General features: G+C 43.1%; 1 protein-coding gene across 4 annotated transcripts in view; it reads left to right on the top strand.

Annotated features, from left to right (window-relative positions):
- Window positions 1–18,523, top strand: part of PTPRB (protein tyrosine phosphatase receptor type B) — a 78,645-nt gene that overhangs the window by 43,953 nt on the left and 16,169 nt on the right. For 2 of the 4 annotated variants that reach the window (XM_080392673.1, XM_080392676.1), the window contains 15 exons: window positions 18–296; window positions 2,233–2,382; window positions 3,665–3,908; window positions 5,043–5,149; window positions 5,660–5,759; window positions 7,469–7,552; window positions 7,669–7,686; window positions 7,789–7,870; window positions 8,322–8,412; window positions 9,603–9,679; window positions 10,495–10,629; window positions 12,242–12,364; window positions 12,588–12,751; window positions 14,554–14,689; window positions 17,563–17,683. In XM_080392673.1, the coding sequence (XP_080248799.1) occupies window positions 18–296; window positions 2,233–2,382; window positions 3,665–3,908; window positions 5,043–5,149; window positions 5,660–5,759; window positions 7,469–7,552; window positions 7,669–7,686; window positions 7,789–7,870; window positions 8,322–8,412; window positions 9,603–9,679; window positions 10,495–10,629; window positions 12,242–12,364; window positions 12,588–12,751; window positions 14,554–14,689; window positions 17,563–17,683 (1,911 nt within the window). The remainder of the gene's footprint in view (window positions 1–17; window positions 297–2,232; window positions 2,383–3,664; window positions 3,909–5,042; window positions 5,150–5,659; window positions 5,760–7,468; window positions 7,553–7,668; window positions 7,687–7,788; window positions 7,871–8,321; window positions 8,413–9,602; window positions 9,680–10,494; window positions 10,630–12,241; window positions 12,365–12,587; window positions 12,752–14,553; window positions 14,690–17,562; window positions 17,684–18,523) is intronic. The other 2 variants (XM_080392674.1, XM_080392675.1) reach the window with 2 other exon arrangements.

Raw genomic sequence — 18,523 nt, 5'->3', positions numbered from 1 at the left:
TCTCAACGTTCCTCTAGAACCAGACAAGATACAAAGTCTTCATTGTCGGCCCCAGACCTCTACTGCCATTGCATGTTCCTGGACTCCTCCTGATTCTGACTTTGACGGGTATAGCGTCGAATGCAAAAAAATGGACACTCGCGAAGTGGAATTTTCTAAAAGGATAGAAAAAGACAAATCACTGCTTAATATCATGACACTCGTTCCCCACAAGCGATACCTGGTGTCCATCAAGGTGCATTCTGCAGACATGACGAGTGAAGTAGTTGAAGACAGCACCATCACAATGATTGACCGTAAGTGGAATACAGAGTTGCTGCAAAGGGAGGCAGTAAGCAGCAGTAAGCAATTGCTTGTGTTGGTTAGACAGCAAAAGGAGTTCTGAACTCCACAGTTGCCAATGTGTGGCACTCATAATCTGGTGGCCAAAAGAGAGTGAACCCGTCCTTTGGTCCCTGTTGTGACACACAATGCAGGATCTTAACTATATTGCCTCTCGTTACTTTGCCAGCTTATTTGGCTCATTCATGAAGTATGGCCTGAGAATCATGAAAAATTATCCTGTCACTCTGATATTCAGCACCAAAGATGCCCTCATCATCACACACCTTTAATTGTCTTCAAGGTTGCTGCTTGGCTTCCTGTGCCTGCCTCTTTTCCCTCACAGATGGTAGCCATCCTCAGCACAAATATCCATCAGTAAGGACATTGGGTTGTGGCACTGTATCCTCTTTGCACTCCCTGTACACTTTTCTGAGGTGCTACCTGACCAAATCACCTGTAAGAGTTATGCTTGAGAGAGGATCACAGATTCTGTAGCATGTGCTTTGAAACAGCTTGTTTGGTTTCTCCACCCAAAGGCTGCTGGATAGAGGGTAGGAGTAGCATCTGCTGGTGCCTCTGCACTGCCAGGTGTCACCATGGTTAACAGCCTGGCATTGCTGTCCCTAGAGCTGCTCCAGTTTGTCCAGCACTGCTGGATCAGTGGTGCAGCCCAACACAGAGACCTGAACCATTCCAGGGCTAAACTTCTCAAAAATGGCAGGATGGCCAGGAGGCCTGTATTCAGGGATGCCTCTATAGCTGCTTATAAAAAGCCACATTTGTGTGAAATGCTAGATCATAAAAATTATATTTGGTTTGGAAGCTAGTGAGCTAAGCTGCAGAGTTCAGTCATTAATGCACCTTCTCCCTGCCCCCATCAATTGCCTTTTAATTGCAACCATGTCATCTCCTTCCTCTACCACAAAGGATGCTACAAATTCAGATGTAGTAAGAGCTAGCTACTTGTGCCACAAGAAGTGAGACTGAGTCCTATTTGAAGGGTAGCTGTTTCACATTTGTTCTTATTTGTTTTGAACTCTGCTGCTCTCTCTGGCTCTGGTTAACACTGGGGGCCCTACCTCAAGGGAACAGAAAAAATTGCAGCTAGGCTTTGTGGATCTAAGAGGTTCAGCTAAACAACATATAAATGTGTGAATTATTGGTTCTTTTTGCATAATCTAAAACCTTTGAAGTTTAGCCACCTGCTTACTATGTTTCCCATACATGCAATAATAGTTTCAATAATACCGACTGAAAAGATTCAGTGATGTAGATTAAAATCCCCACTTTTGCTGCACTGGTCCTCTGAAGGTTTTTCTGTATGTACTTTGCTTTCCAGTGTACTTCTGCTGTGTCACTGTTCAAGGTATAGCTTTCTATCATATGAAGAATATTTCCTATGGAAATTCTGCAGTCAGTCTGGAAAGTGGTACTCTGTAGTTGAATGCTGTGTCTGGCTGACTCAGAGCTGTTCCTCTGGAAAAGGAAGCAGAAATTTACATTCTTAAAATAGGTAACTTTCTGTAGTGAGTGTGCTAAGTGACCTCCAATTACCTGGCTTAAACTTGTGTCATTTTTAGCAGCTACAATTTCTGATTTCATAGATTTAGCAAGACTTTAATGCGTTTCAGTGTGGGCTTCTGCAGGAGTTCCTACTGAGAAGCTGCCACTGTTATTATGGTTAACTCGGTGCTGGCTTGTTTCATGCTTTGGCAGTTTCCCTGGGGGAGGTGAAGACACTTTCTTGACTGCAAAGAGAATAGAATCAGAGACTTGGTCCAGTCAGCTGAGCTTTATTATGAATTGCATTTCCCTTTCTAGGTCTAGCTTACAGCAAATACAGAGATAATGCTTTCTCTCTCTTTTCTTTTTTTCTTTTCTTTTTTTTTTTTTTTTTAAATTACTCAGGTCCCCCTCAGCCACCTCCAGACATACGAGTGAACAAAAAGGAGGTCCTGATTACCAAATCCTCCATCAACTTTACTTTTAACTGCAGCTGGTTTAGTGATACTAATGGAGCTGTGAAGTACTTTACTGTGGTTGTTAGAGAGGCTGATGGTAAGTGTCGTCATGTAACACCATTCTCTCTATAGGAGTTACATGGGGAGGTACACTGCTGTCACTACACATCAAAGGAGGTTCTTCTCATCTAGCGGCTGAGTTTCGTAGATGTTTTGGATCTATACCTGTTCCCTAGCCTGGGGACTTAGGAACTCAGTCTTCTCCTCAGAAAGTCAGTAGAAATTGCAGAGCTCAGCCAGAAGCAGCAGTTAGCTTCTGTACTCTAGGTTATGCTGTCATGCATGTTCAGGAAATTTCCACAGTAGGAGACATGTTGGATGCCATTGGAAGCGAACACAGAAGAAACTTCCTTGCCGTGCACAGATCTCAAAAGGCAGTTTAAATGTTTGCTGGGAACACTAAGGCAGCTCTTTTGGAGAACCTCAGTAAGCTATGCTGAGAAGGCAAAGGTAGCATCTCCCAGGTGGTGGCTGCTTACTGAAGAAAATGACTTTGTGCAGCACCATAAAACAGAACAGAAATTGCCCTTGCAGCATGCATGTAAACCTCCCTTTCTGCAGTTGACCTATATGTGACAAAACAGATGGATGTCTCAATTAATACCTTGGTTTTGGAAGTGGCTCCATTTACTGGCATGCCAGGATGTATTTTGTGACCCTTGAAAAAGCTTCTTAATCTCTCTGTCCATCAGCCCTTAGGAAAAAAGCAGAGATAGTATTTCCACTATTTACTCTGTTGTATTTGTGCAGACTATGAAGCTGTTTGAGAAAGGGACTATTCATTGCCGTGGCTTTGCCTACCTGAGTCTTTTACACAGTATTGTGAGTTTCCATTCAGGGAACGCCTGTCATTTCCTATTGCAGCTTTTATCTCTATACAGTAGACTTGTCAGTGTGTGGATTTTTTTTACTTGCTTTTTTGAAATAGCTGGTGCTAGGATCCAGGAATCTGGATCACAGATTCCCGCCAACAGCACTAACAGGAATAAAAGTCATAGCACTGAATTCAACCTGTGCACGGCTATTGCATGTATCCATGTATTCCAGATACATTGCACGTATCTGGAAAAGATATGTTGAGGTCTTTTGAGGTGTTGTCTTCCTGTCTGAAGTTCCCCAGAAAAATAATAGTAAGCTTGGTACTAGAAACAGGGTACCCTAACCACTGTAGCTTCGTATTCGCAAGGTAGCCTGTGCAGCCTCTAAGAAATGCTATAAAGTTGGATAAGAATATGTCTGTCAACAGCTTGAGCCTATAAACTGCATCACATTAATGCTGCAGTACATAAACCTTCTGTCTTTATTTGCACATGATGTAGGTAGTGAAGGACCAAAGCCTGATGAGCAGCACCCATTACCTTCCTACCTGGAGTACAAACAGAACGACTCTATACGCATCTACCAGACAAACTATTTTGCCAGTAGATGTGCTGAAAACCCTGACAGTGACTATAAAAGCTTTGACATTAAGCTTGGAGGAGAAATGGAAAATCTGGGTGGAAGGTGTGATCCAGATCAGCAAAAATTCTGCGATGGACCTCTAAAGCCTCGGACTGCTTATAGGTTAGATTTATGTTGGTAGCTGTCCTCTGTCACGTTATTAGGCATAGTGCTGTCTGAATGTCTGATACGCTTGACCTTCTGTAGATTAATAACTGTTGTTCATAGAGGAACTGTTGTACGATGTTCTTCGTGTTTCACTCTGAATTTATAAAAGCTTTATACATGCCCCCATTCCATAGTCTTTCACTAGCATGGGAATGAACAATTAATTTTACACAAAACTCTTTGCAGTGAATAGGTGTATGTATTTCCCTCAACTTGATGGGGAGCTCTATAGCTGCTAATTCTTTCTTTGGAAAGATTTAAGACGATCAGCTAAGTCAGAAGGGTACTTAACAGAGGGCAAGGATGCTTCACTCTGGTACCGCTACCCCATGCCAGTCCTTTGGAACAAGCTAGAAAAACCTGGAGGTTATGCTAACCTGTGGCACCATCCCCTGGCTCCAGAGCTGGGCCTGGGTTAGCTGTAGGGTGTAGAAGAGGACAACTGCCAAGACCAAGCTCAGCAGTTATGCAGTCTGTGAGGCCAAACCTGAGCTCCAGTGCAGCTCAGTCACAGCCCTCCCGCGGGCAAACACTCTCCCAAGAGATCTGCAAGCTGCTCGCCAAACAGCCACATGGACAGAAGGGTGCCAGGCAGTGCACATGATGCCTCTCAACTGCTTCACTATCATTGAGACAGTGCTGCTGTACCACCGTCTGTTCTCATTAGGGCCCATTTCCCCAAAGTTCAGCCTGGGAAACACGCACGTTACCAAGAGGACTGTAACATTCTCCGACAGCACAGCCCCACCCAGCCAGGCGAAGGGAAAACGTGTCCTACGCTACCGACAGGCATTTCTGAGTCCTCTCCCCACTGCAGCTTCTGCTGGTCCTGCCTTCAGGCACTGTCAGGCTGTGTGTGCCAGCAGCCGGAGACGCATCTGTTCCCCCTGCCAGGGTACCTCAGAGCCTTCCACCTGCACTAGCTGTATTCTCCCAACTAAAGCAAATAACTCAGGTGCCTGCATTAAGAACTGCCTGTGGTCAGTAGAAAGGCTTTAGTTTTCTCTAAGGGGCAAATGAATTCTTACTTTGCTGCTGTTGGTTCTGAACATCTGATGAGCTCTAACTATAACGGTACTGGTTTTTTAGGATCAGCATACGGGCTTTTACCCAGCTCTTCAGTGAAGACCCAAAGGAACTCCCTAAACCACTCTTTGCAGACACCTTCTTCTCTTTACCGATCACTACAGAAGCAGGTTAGTTTCAGGCTGGTTTTTCAGTGACTGTAGCATGTGATTATATAGTGTGCCTCAGAACACTGGTGTCTATAACTATTTGGAAGGAGTGGAACAAAACCCGATTGTTTTGCGCGTACTGAAGGCGGCTGGAGCCATGGCTTATCCAGCCTTAGTTTGAAAATTCAGAGGACTGCGTGATGGAACTGCTGACAGTAGAAGAAAGGATGAATGCTCAGTGAAGCTATCACCAAGAAAGCTTCGAAGTGCAAGAGAACCAAACTCCTATACAATGGGGCTGTGTTTTACTGTAGTTGGGAGTGAAAGATTTTGTGTAATATCTGGAAAAAATAAGGACAGAACATCAAGGCTAGGTTTTAGCTGAGTGTTTCAGTGCCGTAATTTCCTTGTATTTAACCATTTTCATAGCTGATATAACATTTTCATAGCTGATGATAGCATAACCCCTGAAAGTTATTGATTCTTCATGTCTTTTCCTCAAGATACATAAATACACTGTTCTGTTTCTAGAGCCTCTGTTTGGAGTTATTGAAGGTGTGAGTGCTGGCTTGTTTCTGATTGTGATGGTGGTGGCTGTTACTGCTTTATTTGTCTGCAGACAAAAAGTGAGGTAAGTTGAGTCCCTATATCAGTCTCTGTTATTGAAGTCAGGTCAAATTGTATTCATTTAAGCAATACAACATTTAAAATGTAACTGTAAAACTGAAGGAATGTGCTGGACTATTCAACAGAAAATTAATGTCCTCCAACATCTGTACAAAGTATAGAACTAATGACTCACATATTAGACATCTATATATTCTTGATTTAAATACCTACTGATGTTAGTCAGAATTCTCTCATAGAGGGACCTTGTAACCTCTGGTTTTCAGTAGAGTCTGAATATTTCTGAAAAACTGGTTTATCATTCAAATAGAATGCCTTTTGTCAAAAAATAAATGTTTCAAATTAATTTCATTTGGATTGTTGACAGAAAGCTCTTGAAACTGTTCATTTAGGCTTTATAACTTCAGTTCAAAAATCTTTAAGTTGTGGCATTACCTTAGTGTCCAAAAGATTAGTTCAAACTTTACTTCTCATTTTTTTGTCAATTATAGTTGTATTATTCACTTTATAGATGAATCTTAAATAGTAAATTTTAAATATGTTTTTTAAAAGTTAAATATTTTATCTCAACTTTGTTAAAAGCTTTATCAATTTAAACCATTTTGCATGACTGAGACATATGATATTATTGATGTGAAATTCCATGTCATTTCTGAAATTAAAAAAAATCAACATTTACAACCTTTACAAGGGTAACTTTGAAAATCTGAAATTCCATTCTTTTACTGATACAAGATTAGATCTATTTTGTTGTGAATTTGCTTTTCAGATGCCAGAATTTCACGTTGAAAAAAACCTGTCATACATAGCTTTCAGCCAGAATGGATTTAACCTTTAGCAATGCTGTTCTTAGACTCTGTGAAGAAATTCAGTGTATTCCTCTATATGCCATCCAAAAAAAAAGAGGCATAAATCATTAGCAATAGTAAATAAAGTCTGCTTTTGCATGTATAGACTTGGGCACTCCTAACCATCTCAGTGCATAGTGTCATATAGAGCAAGAATAGAGTGCAGGTTGATGTGTTTTCCACCTGCACATCTCATTGCATTGTTTTAGTGTAGATAAACTTCAGATAGTGTGGTTTCATGTTGTGAGTTATATAGCCAGCAGGACTGCAAGTATACTGGTATGGTTTTCTGACATCATATATAAAGAGAAAGTGTTCTCTGAGGGAGGTGTGTTGAAGGAGGAGATGGCAGTGAAAGGAAGAAGGGCAACACTAACTGTATGAAGTCAGTACCACTTCTGTGGCTTACCCAAAGCCTACGCCACTTACTCCTGCTATGAACCTAGGCATCTCCTAGAGGCCTGGTCTGAAGGGGGGATGTGCTGGAATCTGCATACCTTTTACAGCTTTGAAAATCTACCTACACGTTCCTCTCTGCATGTAGAGAATCAACTGATTTAGGGCCTGTCTTTGCATAGGACACTCTCCTTAGTGATAGGTTGGGCTGTGAGTGTTTCAGAGCAAGAATTCTTATTTCCTATGCACATGCATACACTCCAGATCACTATTACCAAACTAAAATACAAGAAAACTGTGCCACAGCTAAAAGCAATGTCACATGATCAGAGCCACAAATCAAAACAGACTTTCTTAAATTCCTTTTTTCCAACTTACCAACTTTTTTCAAACATAAACTGTGTTATTGGCAGCCCTTGCCACTATTAGAGCGTAATGATAAAACAGAATACCTTCCTTTTTATTCCAGCAGTGGCCACGAGAGACCTACAGCAAGGCTGAGCATTCGCAGGGACAGGCCACTGTCAGTCCATCTGAACCTGGGGCAGAAAGGGTAACATCAAAAGTTTTGTTTCTAAGAGCAATATTTTAACATGGCAGTATGGATGGACAGTGCCATCTGGTCACTCACTGATGAAGTGTTTCTTTTTCTTTTGAAATCATTTCTAGGAACCGGAAAACTTCCAGGTAAAAAGAAAAAAATTAATACCTAAACAAGCTTCTTGATAACCAAGTAACTCATGACTCTGATTCATCCTGTGATTTTCTTCTTCCTGTTGAATATTTTAGTCCAATCAAAGTCAGTCATTTTGAAGCACACTTCACCAAACTTCAAGCAGACTCCAACTACCTCCTGTCCAAGGAGTATGAGGTGGGATCTTAATCTAGGCAAAGGACTTATTTTATGAAGGGGCGGGATGGCTGAATTAATGGGTTAATGCAACAGAAAGACCTGCATTTGTTTGTCTTATTCACACAAATCCAAGTAAGTTTGAACTCCACTTGTGCTGGTACAGAACCCAGCTCTTCATTTAGCATAGCATCTTCTGGTTGGCTGCCTCTGCCCGATACCTATCTGACTGAGGACAGGAGCATTCATTTGTGTGGCATATCTGTGTGATAAAGCATGGAAAGCACCTGCCAGCCATGTGCTTGCTTTAAAACAATATGGTCAGCTATTTAATTTCAGTTGTTTTTTTTTTTAAAAAAACACCCATTCTCTGTCCATGGCCTTCGAAAGTAGATAAGCACTATGTCCCCCTGTGTTGTCACGTCCTTTAATTATTTTCACCTCACATTTTATTTCTACTGTTTTTTCGCAGGACTTGAAAGATGTGGGTCGAAACCAGACATGTGACATAGCACTTCTGCCAGAGAACAGAGGGAAAAATCGATACAATAATATATTGCCCTGTGAGTTTTAGGTTTCGTTGTGTAATATTACATCACACCAGCTATTTTTCACTTTTTTCAGCAGCCCTAGTGGAAAAGAGAGTGCAGCCAATCCCTTCCCTCCTTCCTGTCAGAGATGAAATACCTCTGCCAGCTCAGGTTCTGGTGCTTGGAGGCAGATGATATATGGCCTTGAATGGCTTCACAAAGGCCAGTAATTTCATTTCGCACTAGAGATGTAATGACTAGCATTCAGTTTACAGAGAAGAAGCTCCAGCTATTAGGGGCATTCAGTCACTGCTGATAACAAGGATAGTAGAAATAACATTAGGATTGTTTACATACAGGGTATCATCCATTCAGTGCTTTTTGACAGTCTTGTCAAATCTTTCTTCTTCAGAGGACACAAAAAACCTACCATACAGGTAGAGCTAGTGTGGTTCTGCATGGTAAGACACACTTGTGAAGTCAGCCCTGTTCTCCTGAGGCAAAATCTGACATTGAGAGTTCCCCCCTTTAATCTCCTATCTAGCAGTTTTGGAGCTAACACGTGCGGTGCATCAGGGAGGAACACCACATGTCTTGCTGCTCCACATGCTGCCTTGCTGCTGGATGTGGTATGTGCTTGGAACACAGCCTCACAGCATCTCCCGTGTTCTGCCTGCCATGCCGTGCTGGGGAGCATGCCTGCTATGTACAAGAAACAACACCTGACGGAGATCCAGCGTGGCATTCAGTGACCTAGTAGCTTAGAGGCTCTGTACCTCTCTACAGAGGGTTCTCTACCTAGGGAAGACGTTTGGCCTGCTTACACATTAGCTCCCAAGCTGTGCAGACCACTGAAGCACTACTGCTCTTTCAAGGCAGCACTGGGTACTGCTCTCCAGTACAGCACACTGCTGTCAGGATCAAAGGATAATGCTGTTGTGGCTCTTTTGTTGCCATAACAAATCCTATGCAACTCAGCAGAGGAATTTTGGGATATTCACTGCTTCCTTCTTACCCATCCGTCTCCTAGTCTTTGGAATGTGCTACAACACTCATGGATGAGAGAGGCAGTACAAATTTAAAGTTATTCCTCTAAAATAACCCTCCATGTAAAATCCTTGTAATAATGCTGCCAGTCCTTTTGCAAATGCATTTCTGTAAATGGGAGAGAGACTGAAAATCAAGACATAGCCATAAGCCTCTTGTAATCAATTTCTTTCTAGATGATACATCAAGAGTGAAGCTTTCCAATGTGGATGATGACCCTTGCTCAGACTACATTAATGCAAGCTACATACCAGTAAGTGACTCAAGGATGGTATTTTACAGTCCTCCCTCCAGTGGTAATTTGTCCTTCATCTAAAACTAAATATAAAGCAGGATGCTTAAGGCTCCCTTCCCCCTTCATTTATTCACTTGAGCTAAAAGTCTTAAGAACTTATTTTGTGGGTGTGCTAAAAGGTTGTGTCTCACTGCCATTAAGTTAACTGTGAGTGATTTACCCAGCATTTAAGGATGATTTCTTGGATTGCTGTAGTTATGTAAGATAGCAGGTCTGATTGGCCAAGGACACATTCGTAAAGGTCACTGGCTTTATACAGTGTCCACAACAACTATAGCTTTCACTGCAGGTGGCATCCTCATTGTGGAGCTGTAGCTCATCCTGACAGTGTTGGCACCTTGCAGCATGGCGGAACTGGCTGAGATTAAAATGATACCATTTGCCAAAGAGTTGTGATTGATAACAGCGGTGGCTTTAGCAATCCAGATTTCAAGCCAGAGCTCAGCTAATTTATTGAAAACAGTAAATAAAACAAAAACTCCTGGTAGTTCCAAAATTGCTTGAGACTGTGCTGAACACAATAGAACAATGAAAAGCTTTAACTGCCACAAAAGGAACAGTATTTAGATACAAGGCCACAGTCTCTTCCTTCTCTCTGCTCCAACCAGCCTTCTGCTTCCGGGTCCAACACAACAGCTTCACTCTCAAAACTGTTGTCCCAGCAAGGGCATTGTTGCTGCAGAGCCCTGGCTGTAACCCCATGGCTTGTTCAGTTGCTAGAAATTCTTTTTTTCTGCCTTTATGGAAACTAATGGAGTCCTCTTTACTTGCAGGGCAATAATTTCCGCAGGGAATACATAGCAACTCAGGGCCCTTTGCCTGGCACCAAAGATGAGTTCTGGAAGATGGCTTGGGAGCAAAATGTTCACAATGTTGTCATGGTAACCCAGTGTGTTGAGAAGGGCCGGGTGAGCAGTGACTCTTCTTTATTATTAATGACTGTTCTAACATCTGTTAAAAGTTCACGCTTATTGTTTGCATCACACTAATGCCAAAGGCCTCAGTCAAGGAGATGTACAGTAAGAGATAAGAGGTATAATCTAAAGACTGTAGACAGATTAAGACTGTGAAGTGAGGATGCAGTGACCATCCCAAGATTATGCGACACATCAAGGCTAGAGTTATGAGCAGAGCTCAGTGCTTTTGGTCTTTAATCCGGGACTTTGCTCACTATTACTAATATTATCCCCTTAAGCATGCAGAAGGACAACCACCAGCAAAAAATGTCTGTTTATCACATCAACGACTACTTTAAGCTCTAGAGAGCAAATGCTGATCATTAAAGACATGGAATTCTCTCTGATACATAAGCCCCAATGTTGTAAGCAAAGAGATCACTCACACTTAACAGTCTTACTGAGTGCAAGTGTAGGTAGGTTATTTAGCTGTTTCAGCAATCTAGCTCCCCATGTATGACCACATCCTGCACCCATTGTAAGACAGGGACCAGATCTGTACAAAGGTTAAAGAGATGAAGTAGCGATCATCTAGTGGCGCGTGTGGGGATGTTTCCTTTCGGTTTACCGTTGTTTCTTGAGGAGGTGGCAAAAGCAGATGCAGGACAGGATGCCTCCTGTCTCCTTCTGCACCTCACTGGCTTTAAGTGGGACCCACTGTCATGTCTCAGCAAGAGGTGGACAAGCGGGCAGTGGAAGGCTAGCTCTCATACAAGCAGATGTGTGAGAAGAGTTGGTGCAGAAAATATGGCATCCAGAAGAGGGCATCAGTGAAGTGCTTCCCTGTAGAAGAATGGCTGCAGAAGCATGGCCTTAGAATCTCTGAAGATCTGCACAATCCAGGCCTGGTATTAGAATAGGCCTGTAATCGGAATTGTACTGAAGTTGCTGTGCTGAAGTTAACAAGAAAGGTAGCCTTGAGCTATTCTTGAATCCTGAGACCGAGTAATTGTGTTGTGCCAACAGGCCGTGGCTGTAACAAGCTACAGCTGCTGGGAAAGCAGGTGCAGGGCCAGGAAAGATAGGGACCGGTACGGGAAAATAGGGACTAACAAACTACGAGGCTGAAGCACAGCAACACAATTAGCTACATGGATAGAACGCTTATTTTAGTCATGATAATTAGGGGTGTGAGAACCGCACGTGTTTAGAGACTACTAACCAATTATGTTTCTGCTTTACGAATATGCATGTGTATCGGTTCTATATAAGTAGTGTTAGAAACTAATAAAGTTGAGCAAGATGCATAACTCATATTGAGTGTCTTCTTGACTCTGGCGAGCCCTTCTTCCAACACTTCCCGTTGTTGTCCCCCCCGCCCCCATCACAAACATCTATGATGCAAACTTCCACTTCCTAGCCCCATCCTAGCCTGTTCCCATCCAAGGCCCTGTTTGTTGAGCTGACATGGCAGGGAGTGGCGTCTCTTTCTGAATTCAGCTGCTGCGTTTCTGTCTTTGTCCTCAGGCACAGAAGGTCTAAGTGTGCTTCTGCCAGTGCTGGATGGAGGCATTGTTTATAGCTGTTACTCACACTATATCTGTCTTTTTCTGTGTGTCTGCAGGTGAAGTGTGACCACTACTGGCCCCTTGACCAGGATTCCTTGTACTATGGAGACCTGATTGTTGAGATGCTGTCTGAATCGGTGCTCCCAGAGTGGACAATACGAGAGTTTAAAATCTGCAGTGTATGTTTGTGTTCATGGTTTGTTTGTTATTGTTTGATTTTTTTAAATAATAATTTGCTTGAAAACACCTGCAAGGCTAAATTTGGAAGGTTTCTTCCACCGTAGCACAGTTGCACCATGCCCAGCTCATCTCTGGTGGTAGCAGTAGCATTTGTTCTGAGGGTGCATGTTGTATGTGTCCCCTCCTCTCGCCTGTTCTGATGACCCACACTTTTGTTAATAGGAAGAGCAGCTTGACTCAACGAGGCTTATTCGTCACTTCCACTACACTGTCTGGCCAGATCATGGTGTGCCGGAGACCACCCAGTCCCTGATCCTGTTTGTCAGAACTGTAAGGGATTATATCAACAGGACCCCAGACACAGGACCAACTATTGTGCACTGCAGGTATGTGCAGCAGCAAAAGGTCAGTGGCACAGAGCCTTTGTGCATACCCTTGGGAAGATCCCAAATGTTCATCCCTGTTAGGCCATGGGCAGCCACAGAACCTGAGAGACAGCTGATGGGCTTAAGTCTGCAGATACATCACAGGAGTGTTCCCAAGGCACATGCAGTTGCTCACAACCTCACCCTGGAGATGCCCCAAAAATTATTTAAGGGGAACCACTGTGTCTTTCTGGGACTGCAGGAGAGCACTAAAGGTGTCCGCAGCGGCCACTGCTCATAAGCTTTTGCATTCTTGAAACTACCTGTGTACTGCTGTTGCAGCCCAACATCTGAATCACAAAGGGGTGTTCTGAAAAGGTAAGATATACCCAGGGGTGAATCAGACTATGTATGGATGTTGAGACTAGCTGGTGGATCCATCCTTTCCCCATTCTGACTGAGACTCCCTCTCCTTCTGCTTTCTCATGCTCTCCTGCTGTTGTGCCATCTCTGGCAGCCATAGGGCTGCAGTTTTTCCTCTGTTCCATGATTCACCCCTACACACATATACAAAACAGGCAAAACTGGACTGCCTGCTCCATGATCCACTGGCCAGCTGCAGCAGAATATAGGATTGCAAAGTGAGAGTGCAGTGTAGTGCTGTATCTCTCACTGCTACTGGTTAAATGTTGCATCTGACCCCTCCACCCATTATATGGGCCGAGGCATGTATCTCATATTACCCTACCTGTGTCTGCCTGTACATCATTGCAGTGGGTTGACCTTGACTGGATACCAGCTGCCCACCAAGCTGCTCTATCGCTCTCTTTCTCAGCAGAACAGTAGGGGAGAAAAGAAGATTAAAAAAAAACTTGTGGGTCAAGATAAAGGCAGCTTAATAAAGCAAAAGCAAAAGTTGTGTACACAGAAGTGAAGCAAAACAAAAGATGTTATTCTCTACTTCCAATCAGTGGGTGATGTTTGGCTGCTTTCTGGGAAGCAGGGCTTCAGTATGCATAGCAGTTGCTCTGGAAGACAAACACTGTAAATAACAAATGCTCCCCTTCCCACTCCTTTCTCCTAGCTTTTATATCTGAGCAGATGTCATATGGTATGGAATATCCCATTGGTCACTTTGGGTCAGCTATGTCCCCTCCCAAGGTCTTGCCCACCCCCAGCCTACCAGTCTGGGGTGTGAGGGGGGTGTGAGGGAGGTTGGAGAGACAGCCTTGATGCTGTGCCAGTGCTGCTCAGCAGTACTCATAACACTGGTGAGTTATCACCACCTTCCTAGCTATCAGTACAAAGCACAGCACTATGAGGGCTGCTATGGGGCTCAGCCAGACCCAATGCAATCATGTGCTGCAATGTATCAGATGTCTACTACATCACTGCTATTGGCCACCTATCTCCAAACCTAACCTCCCAGCATTTCAGCTACTGGGGACTCTGGGATACTTTGCCTTGCTTTGTCCTTCCACGAGGCACAAGCCAACTGATCTTTTATGATCCAGTCTACTGGTTCATCCCTGCAGAGAAGAGGTTTAAAAGTTACAGTCAGGTGCAGTCTCCCGGTGTATCTCAATGACTGAGTTAATGCAAAGCAGAAAGCAGTACAGGCAGTAGCAGAGATACCTCTACCCTCGCTATCCTTTCCTCCTTCCTAAACAAATGCCACTATGAAGTGTTTGAAGTCCCAGAGATGCCATTTGAAAAGTGAGCTTCTCACCCTGGAGATCTGAACTTTACAAAAGCGTCACATGAAAATCTTGATTGCTATGATCCATCTCCTCTTAAATCTTTCGGGTTGTTTTCTTTTCCAGTGCGGGTGTTGGCAGGACTGGCACATTCATTGCACTGGACAGAATTCTGCAGCAGCTGGATTCAAAGGACACTGTTGATATTTATGCAGCAGTGCATGATCTAAGACTTCACCGGGTTCACATGGTTCAGACAGAGGTAAGTTTTGCATAGCCTACAATACAGCAACACCAGCTGCACTATATAATAATCACTCTCTCATCTTAAAAGCTTTCAAAGCACTTCACAGTTACTCCACTGTGAAATACTAATTAGTTATGTTTTAGCTCTGTGAGTTTTTCTAGTTCAGGGTTGTTTCCATTGTCTCTCATACAGTGGACCCAAACCATAACAAGTGATAGCTATGCTTCCTATAGATTTCTCCTATTGGCAGTGGCCCACAACCACCTCAGCAGTGTTATGCAGCAGACACTTAACAGCACGTTGTTGTGTTAGTGCAGTGTCCAGTAAATGAGCTTTGAGCACAGATAGGTCCTTCAGGAATTCTTTGGAAGACAAATCTAAACCAGACAGATCGACATAATAGGGAAAAGGAATGGAGGGCAGAGAAAATTAGATGTACATAATTTTAAAACTCTAAGCACTGTGACCTTGTGGCTTTGCAGTTCATTTTTTATTGAGCTGCTCTGTCATTTTCATTAATGGTATTGGAAAGTTGATCAGCATTCTCCTAAGATACTATGCAAAAGCAAGTACATTTATTCTTGAAGTGCATAAAAAGTACATGTTTGGGATTTCTTTCTGCACTTTTAAAGCTGCAAGAAAATCACATTACACTAATAGCAGCTAAACACTTAGGAGCTGATTTAATAAAGGCGAGTTGTGGAGGCAGTATTTACATTTTCCCTGTGAACTGTTAATAGAGGAATCAGAACAAGTTTGATGAGTATGCCTGTAGCTTGATACTAATGGAGCTCTTTGTTGCAACTTGGAAATTAAAATATCGGTGACAGCACTTTCTGATAGCTGTAAAAGTTACACATGGGTATAAAGAGAGGCTCAACTGGGAATGCAAAATAAAGATTTCCTGGAACTATCTTAATCACAGAACACCTTCTGTTGGAGGGGAGACAGATTCTCAGCCTGGTCTGGGCATCCTCAGAGACAGGTCTGTCTCGCCTTCTACATTCCCATCAGCCATAGTCAGCAAAGGCAGACAGGTATCTCGGGAGGGTGGCTTTTTTCCCCTAGCTGGAAAAAAGAGGCAACTACTTCAAAAGCCTAAATTTGACACCATGCTTATAGACAACTGAAGTTGTGTGATACAAAGTCCACCTTTAGCATGAGCTTGACATGACATCTAAGTCAAAAGGCAGCCAGATCCAAGCAAAACATCTACAGCAATGGTAAGGAGCACCCCACCTTCCCACTACCAGCACTACATGCACTTCTGCCCCAAACCCGCAGTGGGTCAAATCTTACCCAGATCCCCACTGTAACCAGTCCCACTACTGGAAGAATTCACAGTCAGCATCCCAGAGACAGGTTGACAGAAAGCTTTTGCAGCTCACACATACTCACTCGCCCCACTGGAGCTGTAATGTGCTTGTAGACTGACCGTGTGGCTGTGTCAGTGGACAGCCACTGAGCTGATGTATTCTCAACAAGTCTTATTAATCTGGACTGTCAGTTGCATCTGTATATGGTTTCTGATTTGGAACAGCCTTTCATCAAGGTAGCTTGGAGCACAAGCAATACTATCTCTCATGCTCCTGCAAGAAAATGAAGCAAATATATCCTGGAGTTTTATGATGATTCAAAGTTTGCAATGAGCGGTGAATTATGAATTCTTACACATCTTGTAAGAAAAAGTAAAGGAGGTGGGGAGAGGGGGAAGAAAAGATCTGCTCCACAAACTCCATTTGATTTGTGTGAAGACCCTAGTTCCTGGTGTTATTGTTCATGTCTTGGCTTCCACAGTCTGTCTGGGGGTTGAGATAACAGCTAGGTCCCCATCTGTTGATGTGATGGAAGCCAAATCCCACTGGAGAGCACAGGCCAGCAGATAGGACTGTTTGCAATGAGATGCTCCAGCCAGAGGTCATAGCACAATCCTGCTTGACATCATGCAGTCACAGTAAAACAGCAGCAACAAAACACTGCCTCTGCTTTAGACTTGGCTGAAAGCTGTTAAAGACGGAAAACTGTCCATCAGCTCGAAAGGCAGTAGGCTCAGCACAGCAGCTGTAACACAGGTAGAGAAGCTGTCTACCATTTCAGTCCCAAATGGTCTCTACCAAAGGGGTTCTCCGTGCCTTGGCCGACTTTCCACTGAATTGGTGGGTGGGGTGCAGGATTCTGCTCTGCAGACAGCAGCCATATGTGCATAACAGCAGCCATCCTCACTTTCCCAGAGCCAGAGCACTGAGAAAAATGCACAGAGTAATAGCTGAATTTCTTCTGAAAAATAGGTAAAGAAGATGGGGGGGCGGGGGAGAAAATGCATATGCTTATTGGGGGAATTATGTCTTTCAGATAAAGTAATATTAAAAATGTACACCTTGATATATAAAAATGCTTAGCCTAATTTTCAGGTGCCATGGTAGAAAATTCAGCTTGATCAAAGTTATATGAAGTAGTTATATATTATGATAACATTCCATGGAAAAGATTTCTTTCAGAACAAAACATGTTTGTCTCTTGTATGTGCTTCCCTGCACATATTAATTCTGTTACACAGACTTTATACCAGAGCATTCAGAAGCAGTAGCTATCCAACACAGCATCATGACAAATTATACCTTACAGTTGATAGAGCTTTCACTCATGACACGGTCTGTCAAAATATATTATGTTCATTTATGTTTTACTGGTAGCATTTCTAAGAACAGGTGATCACAAAAGTTTACTGTACTACTAGTGTGAAAAGGGGATTAATTCTAGAAGTGTATTTTCATTTTTAACACCACCCTTGACTTTGCATGAGGGAATTAGCCTGTAATGATTTCTCGCAATGCAGAAAATTAAATCACAAAATATCCCAGATTGACTAAAAAAATATTACTTTGCAGTGTCAATATGTGTATCTACATCAATGTGTGAGAGATGTGTTAAGAGCTAGAAAACTTCGCAGCGAACAGGAAAATCCCTTGTTTCCAATATATGAAAATGTGAATCCAGAATATCACAGAGGTAAGTGCAAGTTTATCTAAAAGTGAAATGTTCCAAATGTAATAGCTCATTGACAATGTAAATGAGGGGGGAAATTGTGCTGTCCCCTGCCATTGATACTTGTTCTCTTCCTGGACCTTCATATCTTCAATACTCCTTAAAATCGCATCTTTATTTCCTCTATTAGTAGTCATTGTAACATCTCTTCCTGCTTCTACCTTATCTTCATGCTCTCCCTTCACGATTCCTGTGCTGTTGGGGGAAGTGAACCCCTTCCCTCTCATGATATTGGCTTCTTCCTTTACTTCACTAGTGTTTACACCATCCGCTTTTAAGCACACTGAGGCCACTGGCTGGGCTCACTGGGCTCTCCTGTCATTCATGGAGTTCGATTTCTGTCCTGACTCACCCTTGGCTGCTGTTGATATATAGGTGGCCTTAGAGTTGCCATCTGCCTTGACCGAATAATGCAGGTGTCCAAGGCTGTGCTGTTTCTCTTTCCCTCAACTCTCCATCCCTGAGGCTTTTTTTTCCTAGCCTGCATCCAGTCCCTTGGTGATATGAATTGCAGGAGTAACAAACCTGGCACTATCACTGCCCTTCACCTCCTGTTCTGTTGGCCAGAGGACCGGTCTGGAGAAGCTGTAAGCAGAGGTGGCCTGTGTATCCTGGTAGAGCTGATTCCTGAGGGGTGTACAAGTTTTCAGAGTCAGGCAGCAGGATCTTGGTAGCTCCTCAAATTTGGACATTAGGAATGGAGATTAAATTATGAGAAATCAAAATAATTGTCTTGATCTAGCCTGTAGAAGTCAGAGTTGTCATCGACAGGTAGAGCAGGCTTGGAGGAGGTCAAAGACTGAA

Source organism: Falco punctatus (assembly GCF_963210335.1).
Source record: "Falco punctatus genome assembly, chromosome: 6".
NCBI lineage: Eukaryota > Metazoa > Chordata > Aves > Falconiformes > Falconidae > Falco > Falco punctatus.
The sequence above is the reverse complement of the archived record's forward strand: the minus strand, read 5'-3'. Positions and strand labels throughout refer to the sequence as shown.